Below are 11,089 nucleotides of genomic sequence, written 5' to 3'. Positions count from 1 at the left end.
ATTTCAAATACTGAAAGTATAAATAATTTCTATCATAGAAAAAAAAAGATTGCCCTTTATTTAAAAGTATATGTAAATTTGATTTGGAACTGGTAAATTAATAGAAAAGAAAATCCCAGCTCTTGACAACATATTCTTTGTACCTGTTTTAGTGGAACACTTGTGCCTAGTGACTTATAATCGTATTGGAAAGCAGAATGGGGGCAGATAGAATGTTGGTGCTAAAATGATCGAGGATAAAGTACAAGCATTTACCTGGAAAATGCTAATACAATGGGTGATTTCAATTATGGTGTTGACCTTAGTTTTCAGCTCATCCGGCCCGAAGATGAGCTTGTGGCATGGCGTCCGTTGTCTGTCCACAATTTCAAAATGATATTTATTCGCCATGTCAAGTCCGATTTCAATTCTGTTTGCATTATATGATAGCACTAGGTGGGGGATTCAAAACTTCTACACAGAATTTTGAAATTCATTAAATATGCTCATGTATGCACATTTTTCAAAATTCACAAAAAAAGCTTCTTTATTTGTTGACCGATTTTGAATTTTTTGCTTCCATCTGGTAGAGCTTCATGAGGTCCACCAAACTTCTACACAAAATTATGAAATTTTCAGTAGAAAAACTATTGATGCTAATTTATGCAAAATTTATTCATAAATCACAGAAAATGCCTGTTTATTTGTTGACCGATTTTGATTTTTTTTCTTCCATCTGGTAGAGCTGCATGAGGTTCTCCAAACTTGTACACAAAATTTTGAAATTTTGTCTGGAAAATTATTTATGCTAATTTATGCAAAATTTATAAATCTCAAAAGATGTTTTTTCTTCTTCATTTGTTGATCAATTTCAATTTTGTTTGCTTAATATGATAGCTGGAGGTGGTGATACAAAATTTCAACACAGAATTTTGAAATTCATTAATTATAATTTATTCATATATTTTCAAAACTCCCAAATAATTACCTATTTATTTGTTAATTGATATTGATTATTTTTGTTCCATGTGAGAGCTACATGAGGTTCACCAAGGTTCTACACAGAGTTAAGAAATTTTGACTAGAAAGTTATTTATGCTTAATTTATATGATATTTATTCATAGATCACAAAAATGCTTTTATGTCATTTCCTCATCAATTTCAATTCTATTTCCTCAATTTAAGTCACCAGTATAATTCACTACATTGTCAACTGGGCTGAAGTTAAAATTGTGTTAAATTTCATTGCGAGATGCCGGATGAGCTCCACATCATTGATGTGCTAGTTTTTTTTTATATTGTGTCACCTTAACACCACACTTGAAATAAAGAAGGTCCTAGGACAAATCTCTCTAGGTGTTCAGCAATCAATTATGTGTTTAGGATAATTCTTATAAACCTACATTTTGTTTTTAAATCTATTGAAGGCAATCTAAAATTTGACTCCACCCCAACATCTAACTTGAAATCATCCAATGTTTATGGTCTGAATTCATATAGCATTACCATGTTTATATGAAGACTTGTCTTTTAGCACAGAAGTGATAATAAAATATTTGTTAAATAATTGCTATTTATTTTTAATGTTTCAAATATTATTTACTATAGGATGCACTCTTCTTTATGAGGTACTTATAGTGACACTTATGTACTGAAATTTGTTTATATTGCTTTATTTTTGGATTAAGAAATCAAGAATACATGTTGAGATATGACTTTTAATGTTTTGAAATCCTTGAATATTTCTTGCTTTTATTTATTAACAGAAAATATAATCTATGAATATTACATATGCTTCATTATTTTGGAAATATATGTTTTTGCTGTTGTCTTTGTTGTGGATAATAAACTTTAAATCATTATTGGAAAATCATTTTCTATGTACAGGTATTTTCAATGTAAATGTGCATATTACATTTTTGTGGTTTTGTATTTTCTCAAACTTTTGCTTTTTAAATGCAGTCTCTCACAAGTGATGTATTTATAGATGTCACATCGTCCCTTTGATCAAATCAGAAGCATTAAGAGTTTTTGGGATAGGATAAAAAGATATTTGTGCTTTAAGCGAAGCACACATTATGCAATGCAATTGCATTAAGACCCGATTGCAACAAAATTGCAAAGTGTACGCCAACTTGCAATGTGCATCTGCAATCTGATTTGCTGCAGAAGATCGCAGATCAAAAGTCAGATATTGTATGCTAAATCTTCGTGCAATTTTGATAATTTGAGCAAAATGGAATCAGATTGTCCTAGATGATGTCGCGACCAATTTGCTACGCCACTGCAGTGCATTCCATGTAGATGCAGCGTGTTGGTGTTGCAGAGCTGTTGCAATGGGAGCGCTGGCCTCTGATGTGATTGGCAATCAGATCTTCGTGCAATCACATCGCATAGTGGACTTCACCCAGACAACCAAGTAAAATGGTTTTGTACAATATGTACATAAATATCCAATTTGTTATATTTACAGCACAAAATGCAGGAAATAAACTCATCAATAAATGTGAGAATCCATTAAAAGCTGGCAGAATTATGTAATTTCAGTTTTTATTATGTGGCTAAACTTGTGAGCTTCTCATTTCCAGTGTATCGTGAATTTTATGAACTGACTTTTTTTTCCAATATTTAATCCATAGAATATTTTTTTAATGGAATTTATGCTCCTCATGTTCCTGATTTTATTACTTGTAGAACTAACTTGACTTCATAGTGCAGGACTTTTTTATGCATACATTGCATCTGAGAAGTAAGCAAACCAGAAATCTCAATTGTTATTTGTCAAACTTAGGCAAATGACTTCTATTTTATTCATAGTATACTATCATAAAGTTTCAGCTTTATTTATTATACCAAGATGATAATGAAATATTCATAGAATTCAGTAAATCATAAAATAAAAAGTGAAAATGACTGGGATATAAATGATTGCTTTATCATTAATTATATCTGAGTTTAAAGATTTTAACACACTACCAGATGAGATGAAATGTTTTGTACACTATATCCATAATTGATATAGCATCAACAGCACTTTACTGAACACTAAGAATATCCTTGTCAAAAAGTCAGTTGCATGAGTTATTCATTAGTAATAGGGCCTATTCTGTAAATGGCCACAATTATTGAAATAATAAATATATCTGGCTATCACCATGGTAGTCACTTGTCAAGGGGGCGGGGACTGAATTTTAAAAAAATCACGTGTTTTCACAGATTCCTTGCCGGAGCTATCATATGGTTAACAAAAGACATGAACCTGAACAATACGTAGTGCTAAAAAGCTGAAGCCTCTTCATTTTTGTCTCGCACACCAGAGGTGAAGGCGAGACTTAGGGATCCAAATGTTGTCCGTCCGTCACAAACCTGTAATGACACATAACTCCACAACCGTAAGTCGCTTTTCAACCAAACTTGGATGGTAGATGGACTGGGGTGGGGGACCTGCATGTTCTGCTGCAGTCTGAGTTCACATGTTAAGGTCAAAGGTCAATTTCAGGTCAACGTTAAAGTTTACATGCAAGACTCTCTTATGACACCCAACTCCACATCCGTAAGTCGCTTTTCAACCAAACTTGAATGGAAGATGGACTTGGGGGACCTGCATGTTATGCTGCAGTCTGAGGTCATATGGTAAGGTCAAAGGTCATTTTCAGGTCAATGTTAAAGTTTACACGCAAGACTCTCTTATGACACCTAACTCTGCAACCGTATGTTGCTTTTCAACCAAACTTGGATGGTAGATGGACTATTTGTTTTTTACTCACTCATGCATGAATGAAGAATCTTCTAAGATTTACAAGGTGAAAGAGGAGAATCTAACAGGGTGTTGCAAGAAAATATGTGCAATCTATTGCAAATATTTTGTTGCAATTTTGCAATTGATAAATCAGTCTTAACTGGTCATTTTGCCTCCGAAGAAGATTCTGCTAGGATCGAAAGCTTAGGCCACTTTTGACTCTCTTAACTGTAGCAAGTCAGATTACACTGCTTGTTTCAAGAAGCAGATTACAAATAAATTACAATTTAATTTTTTAATTTCAAAACTTACAATCAATTTAGGGACTGCAAGTAGACTTGCAATTGATCGCAAAAGTTTCTTGAAACCCCCCATAAGCCTTACAATGATAACTAATTTATCATATTCCAAAACAAGGGTACAGTTATTTTTGAGGCAATAAAAGAAAAATAATTTCTTGTACTTCATCCATGTACAATAATTCTTAAATTACTAGGTAATATAGGCCCATTCTTGATTCTATTCCATTCCATAGGACAAATCAGTTAAATAACAAAAGCACCATCTTTCCCAGTACTAGGCTTCCTGTTTAGTTACTGCGGCAGCCCGAACACATACTGTCTGAAGACGTGTCGAGGTTCCCGGGGCAACCTGTTTAGGGGCATACAAGAGTTAATATGTTCGTTAGCATACGTGGAATGAGTTCTCTCACCATATCAACATTATTGCTGAGCATTGTCTCATATCTGAATGCTCAATAATGCTCAAGTACAAAAAAGAATACAGCTACAATCATGTGAGGTTTTCATTGCCTATACATTCCCTACAAGAAAAAGATACAACTTGTTTACATAAACGTGGTATAGCTTATTGTCGTAAGATGATTGGTACATTGTACAATAGCTTTAATGATGACATTTTTTCTCTCTCTAATCAAATTGTCTCGGAGTTGCATACAGACTTTGCATCATTTTTTGTTTTAGCTCAAACTTAACACAGCACCTTGGAATGATTACAGGGAACAATGAAGCTTGTATCATTTGAGAGGAGAAAAAGTTCATACTTGTTAAATCAACTAAAAACAAATCAATATTGGCAGGATCTAATTGATGAAATCAAATTGCAAAACAACAAACAATTAACAGCATACTAGCCTAAACATACACAAAGAGGTTGTAAAACCTTTTCTTTTTCTTTTTACTGAATCACAAAAAATAACTTAACTAGATACTCATTCTATCTAATTGACTAATCTGTACAGGAATGCTGGATTTTTATGAGACTGAAATTCTGCCACTTATTTTGGAAGTAAGAATATACCATAGAATTTCATATTCCTTTAAAAAAAATCATCTTTAACTATTACAAAGTGAGACTAATTTTTTTTCCTTCCCAAATACAAAGTATAATTTGAGAAACCGATTCATGAGCTCAAGTTTGCAGCTCACTGATATAGATGTATTCAGAATTAATTCATATTTCTAAACAGATAATTTAACAACATCTCATGTATTTTTTCTGCTTGCGATTATCAATAGCACTTCTTGGTCACTACAATAGCTACAGACTATCGTGAATTTGGAAAAAAAAACAATAACATTTTTGTCATTCATCTGTTTAAACATGGACATTTGCATAAGCTACTATATGTAAGACACAAATCTACAAGTAATTGACATTTATAGATAAATTAATCAAATATATGAATACTATATTCTTCACAATAAATACCCACAATAAATACTATACATAAAAGTACCACATATGTTCTTCAGTTAAAATTTGTTTTCCATCTCTGGCAAGTTTGGCATATTACAGTAATCCACTATCCCTTTAGATTGAGTGCAAGAACAGACTCAACATACTGCTCCATTTCTACAAAGTCTGCGATGACAATATTAATACCCTTCGGTCCAATAGCTTTATCCTTCAAAAAGAACTTTGTATTCCTGATTGCTGCAGTCGCAAGTACATCTTTCAAGTTACTACCAATATGCTGTAGAATGGTAGTACCCGTTGGGGTCAAGACACCCTGTGATACATAAAACTTGTCCTGAGGCCTTCCTCTGGTGTGATGAGCATTTAGTATATTCACCATCTTGGGTGCTTCAGTTGTGTTGGGCCATACGCTGTGGATACTGCGACCTTGCCAGATGTTAGGATGTTTTACCGACGTTTCATCATGGTAGATTGTAATCACCTGCCAACCCTCATCACACAGGACATTAAGGGTGACTGCTTCCAGATCCATCTCAGGGCAAAGCTTGGAGGAAAATGCACCCTCTATGCAGGATATGAGCTGATCATGCTTCTCCTGCATGCAGTACAGATGGTTGAAATCAATGATTACAACTTCTCTTGGATGCTCATTTAACCAGTCATTGATTTCTCGCAAGCCGTTGCTAACTTGTAAGCCATGCAGACCATGCACGAAATAGAAGCCTTCCTTGCCTGGACAGCGTGATATTCTGAAGTCAAAGTAGCGAATTCCTAGGTCCAGCTGCTGTTTGAAGTTGAGTGACTGTGTGACTGACCAATTGTGGACAATCTTTTTGGCTGCATCACCAAAGACTGCGACAAGGTTCCGTACTGTGTCTGGTGAGCCCGATGAAACTGGTGATTGGCAGTCGAGGAAGAAACTGAAAGAGTCGTGAGATCCTTCAAAGAAACAAGAAAGGATAATACAAGGTCTTACAATATTGAATAATTTAATTTGCGATTGGACATCAAAGATGAGAAAAATACTAACATAATCAGGACAATGACAATAAATACTGAAATTTGAATATCAATTGTAAACAAATATTATTGTTACAATAATTATTTACAATCAATAATAGCTCATCGAAGCGGTTCAAGCCTAATGTATTTGCAGTGTTTATGAATGGATACACAATATTGGTCTGGTAAGAAACCTCTGATTTTTCATATTTTTGGGGGGGATATTGTTGTACCTTTATACGCATATTTAGGGTTTATTAGACTAGGTGTATAAAAAAAAGGTATGCAATTTAATAAAATTTTTGTCTAAAATAGGGTCGCTAGTTCTATTATTATGTTGAATATGAAGGGAATTCCCGTCTTCAGTTCTTGTGTATTATCTTCTCCAGGCACAGTCCCATATACATGTCTAGGCTCCGTGATGAAATGACAATATCAAAATAAAAAAAAATATGTCATGCACACGGAGTCCTCTAGCCCACTCATTCAATGAACAAGGTTATAATATAACCTTGTTCTCAGTTATATCTCCATGTGTGACAAAATAAGGGTGGCAATGTTTGGCTTATTTTCTCTTTTTCTTTGGGGCAAATGCTTGATTTTTTTACACTGACAGTTTCCATTAGACCTGTTAATTCATACTGCTTGGCTCTTATTTAAATTTGATTCTTTATATCATTTTTTCTTAATTAAAAATAGAGATCAAAAAATGAAAATTTTCTTGCCATATTACTTTCCACCAATAGAGGTCGTACACAAAAATATGCCCAAAATTCAAGTTTTTGAGCGCTCTGGTGAATACAAAAATTATTCCCACATTACTAACGATAAATAAATTAAAACTGTATGGAAATTAGTAATTTTGGTCACAAAAGTGATATTTTAATGATTTTTTAAGGTGTGTGCTCTATACAGCATTGGCATACCATAGTCCTACCTGTAGATTCTCCACAGGCCAGATGGTAGCAGTGAACAAGTGCTCTAGCCTAGGCTAAGTCCACATCACTTCCAACACATTGTCATTGTGTAGCTACGCACTCGCGCAAAAAAAAATTAACCAACATCAAAATGGATGAATGGGACAATGATTTGTTGATCACTTACCTGGAATAGCTATATTTTTCAGTGATTCACTTCGTAATCTATCAGGCAACTCTCCCATCCAGTTTGAAAATTCATTATGTGTAGCACTGCCATTTTCCATAACCGATCCGTTCTCTTGCCTCGCCATACTACATTCAAAGCACTCAAGAAATCAAATCGCCTAACCAGCCCAACAACACATCGAGGGCAAATATCGAATTAGCTTTACAAATCGCCCAGTACAAATATCGCTGTGTACCGTAATTGTCGTGACGTGTTCTTATAGCTTAGACTGTTGAATATCTAATAAATGATTTGAATGAACTTATGCCCCAAATATGTGTTAAGAATTTTCGAAAAAAAATACGAAAATGAGATGACCGAAAGTGAACAACTCACTCCGTACAGCCGATTTGGTTGTGGGTAGGGTGTTTCGGATCGGCTCCGCGAGGAGCTAACAGCTGTTTCTTGGCGACAAAAAGTGGGCGTGTCACCATGCTTTTAACAACCGTATACTGTTTGTCGATGAATTTATGCATTCATGACTTTGGTTAACGATCAATTGTTTTACTGAAACACTATATTTCATTATAAACAGTTCGCTTTTCGGAGAATAATAGATTCAAGTTCGTATTTTGGGAAGGTAATTCTAAACTATGTTTATAAGAACAATGTCCTTGGATATCAGCTCTTCACATGTGATTTCAACCGAGAAGCATCTAGGTGGATGACCTGCACAAACACCCCCACATTTCAAGAAAGAAATTAAGGGATTTTTATCATTAAATAACCAGGATTAGCTGTTTTTGCATGCATTCATCCTTGGATGCTGTTAAAATGCAAAATTGGCAAGTTTAAGCATTCTAAAGGACAAGTCCACCCCAACAAAAACTTGATTTGAATAAAAAGAGAAAAATTCAACAAGCATAACACTGAAAATTTCATCAAAATCGGACGTAAAATAAGAAAGTTATTGACATTTTAAAGTTTTGCTTATATAGTTATATGAACGAGCCAGTTACATCCAAATGAGAGAGTCGATGATGTCAGTCACTCACGATTTCTTTTGTTTTTTATTGTTTGAAATATGAAATATTTTGACTTTCACGTCATTGTCATGTGAAATGAAGTTTCATTCCTCCCTGAACACGTAGAATTCCATTATTTTAACATTTTGTGTTTCAGGCATGGAGGTCCTAATCAGGTAAAAATTGAAATATTGTATAATTCAAACAATAAATAACAAAAGAAATAGTGAGTGAGTGACATCATCGACTCTCTCAATTGGATGTAACTGGCTCGTTCATATAACTATTTTGTTGAAAATAAGCGAAACTTTGAAATGTCATAACTTTTTTATTTTACATCTGATTTGGATGAAATCTTCAACATTGTTCTTGTCTGATTTTTCTCCATTGATTCAAATCAACATTTTTTCTGAGGTGGACTTGACCTTTAACAGCATTCATGGATGAATTCACGCAAAAACAGCTACGCTGCGCATGCGGTTGTACCCGCACATATCGAGAGTATGGTTATAAATGATTTACTTAAGAATTCAATAATTTCAATATAAAATGGACTATGGAAATGGACAAAGGGGACAAAACATTACTTGTATAAAGTTGATTATGCTCAAGGAATGCTCCTAAAAATTTCAGGCGGTGTGTGTGTGTGGGTAAATTGCCAATTCGTCTATTGCCAACTCGTCCACTCACCAAATGGTCTACTTCCATTTAGACTATTCCGTCCATCAACATTTCGTCTTACAACCATTTGGTCCAATCTTCACATCGTCTAATCACCATTTCGTCTCATAACCAGTTGGTCCAATATCCATTTTATTTTCATTCATCTTGTACAATTAACACTTACTCCAATTAGACCAAATGGACTAAATGGCTATTGGACGAAAAGTAGGCGAGTTGGCAATTGGACGAATTGGCATTACGCCATTTGGAAATAAACCTGTGTGTGGAGGGGGGGGGGGGGGTTGGGGTAAATAAGATTAGCACTTTCAATAAAAAAGAACAAGAATTATAAAAGAATAAGAGTGACCTTGTATTCGTCGCGCACGGATGGCTATGTGCCTACCCGGGCGCCTACTAGAATTATGACAGTACACATTCCATGGAAATATTACATAATCATTTCCATATATGATTAATTGCCTTGAAATGTTTATCTTAATTTACAGCTGTCCGTATGAAGATACTAGTAAAACGTGTATGCCAAAAATCAGAATCAGGTAGTTTGAAAAGGAAAATACGTATACTGCTAAGGTTAAAAGAAATTTAAGAGAGTAGCCTATATTGGTGACCCTTTTGCGTATCAAATTAATAGGTGTTCAAATGGCACAATTATTGATCGATTTCGAATTTGTAGGGGGAATTAGGCACACCTCCATTGGAGGATACCCATATTTTGACCAAAAATATGTAGGTTAAACAAAACGCTAGAATAGAAAAGTAAGATTGTGAGATTTTTTTTATATTATAGACAATTGATTTTATTATACAATATAAAAAGATTTTATCATACATAATCATAGAAAACAACACTGTACATATATCTTTATTGGCATAAGGAAAAGGCATGTATTGTTTTAGACTTATTAATAGTCAAACAAAAGTTAAAAAAGAAAAGCCCTTTAAGACCATTGAAAAGCACGAACGTCTTAGAATCACATTCAACATCAAATTACTTAAAACAATCCTGGAGAACGCCAATAAATATGGAAGAAAATGAAATCATTGTTACTTAATCATGTAAAAATGCAATTGTGGGGATTTAAAACGATCCATCATTCATCTTCATAAAGCTGTTTGAATATCATATTCGAAAGAAGACAAGATCTGTCATTTATTATTCATGTTATCAAGGTAAAGACATGAACGACGATTTAACGAGAAGACTTTTGCAAATTATATGATTGTCTCTTTTCCTATATTTCCTACCCGATGGACAATCCTGACAATGGCCTTTACTCAGCTAAGAATAGAGAATACTTATACTCAAGAATTCAATAAATAAATAGATAAATATTCTTAAGTTGGTGATATTTATTGATTGTAAATCCACAAAATTCAACGTAGCTGAATAATTGCATGAAAACAGCAATTAGATGAGCTTGCAAATGAGAGTAAGGCCACAGCCCATAATTAATAGGCAGGTAGTCATAGATATTAGTGATATCCATACGACATAAAGATCAATTCAACAATATACTTACAAAAATATATATATTGTAATTGTGAGAAATAATAACTGGGATGGAATTTCAAAAGCAGATATTTTGCTTTTATATCATGTTTAAACATACTTGTTTAAACATAATATTGCTAAGCGCCAATTCATCATCGTTCATTATTCTCTACTATTTTTTAACAATAAAGTCTTGGACATGCACTTGATGGTTAATACTATTTTTTTTTTACACATAACCAGTTGTTTAAATTTCGAAAATTTAAAGAAAACACTCAAACCAAATCTCAGAGTAAATGAATGATCATGCATCCAAGGGATGAGATCGCAAAACGATCATCTGACTTGCTATAGAATAATTT

At 33.8% G+C, this 11,089-nt stretch overlaps 1 protein-coding gene across 1 annotated transcript; it reads right to left on the bottom strand.

Moving 5' to 3' along the window:
• Positions 1 to 3,687: 3,687 nt before the first annotated feature.
• LOC121410986 (PI-PLC X domain-containing protein 3-like) lies at positions 3,688 to 7,952 on the bottom strand. Its single transcript, XM_041603432.1, has 2 exons — positions 7,545 to 7,952; positions 3,688 to 6,377 (listed from the first exon to the last, which is right to left on the bottom strand). The coding sequence occupies exons 1-2, from the start codon at positions 7,669 to 7,671 to the stop codon at positions 5,545 to 5,547; spliced, it is 960 nt and encodes a 319-aa protein (XP_041459366.1). The 5' UTR covers positions 7,672 to 7,952; the 3' UTR covers positions 3,688 to 5,544.
• Between the last annotated feature and the right edge of the window lie 3,137 nt (positions 7,953 to 11,089).

This window comes from Lytechinus variegatus, chromosome 3, assembly GCF_018143015.1.
Source record: "Lytechinus variegatus isolate NC3 chromosome 3, Lvar_3.0, whole genome shotgun sequence".
Classification (NCBI taxonomy): Eukaryota; Metazoa; Echinodermata; class Echinoidea; order Temnopleuroida; family Toxopneustidae; genus Lytechinus; species Lytechinus variegatus.
Note: the sequence above shows the minus strand (reverse complement) of the source record. Positions and strands in the feature narration are given on the sequence as shown.

Excerpts from the sequence above, each read along its gene's own strand:
- LOC121410986 (XM_041603432.1), bottom strand. The coding sequence starts at position 7,671 with ATGGCGAGGCAAGAGAACGGATCGGTTATGGAAAATGGCAGTGCTACA. Across the intron at positions 6,378-7,544 it reads GAAAAATATAGCTATTCCAG|GATCTCACGACTCTTTCAGT; the intron begins GTAAGTGATCAA and ends GTTTCTTTGAAG.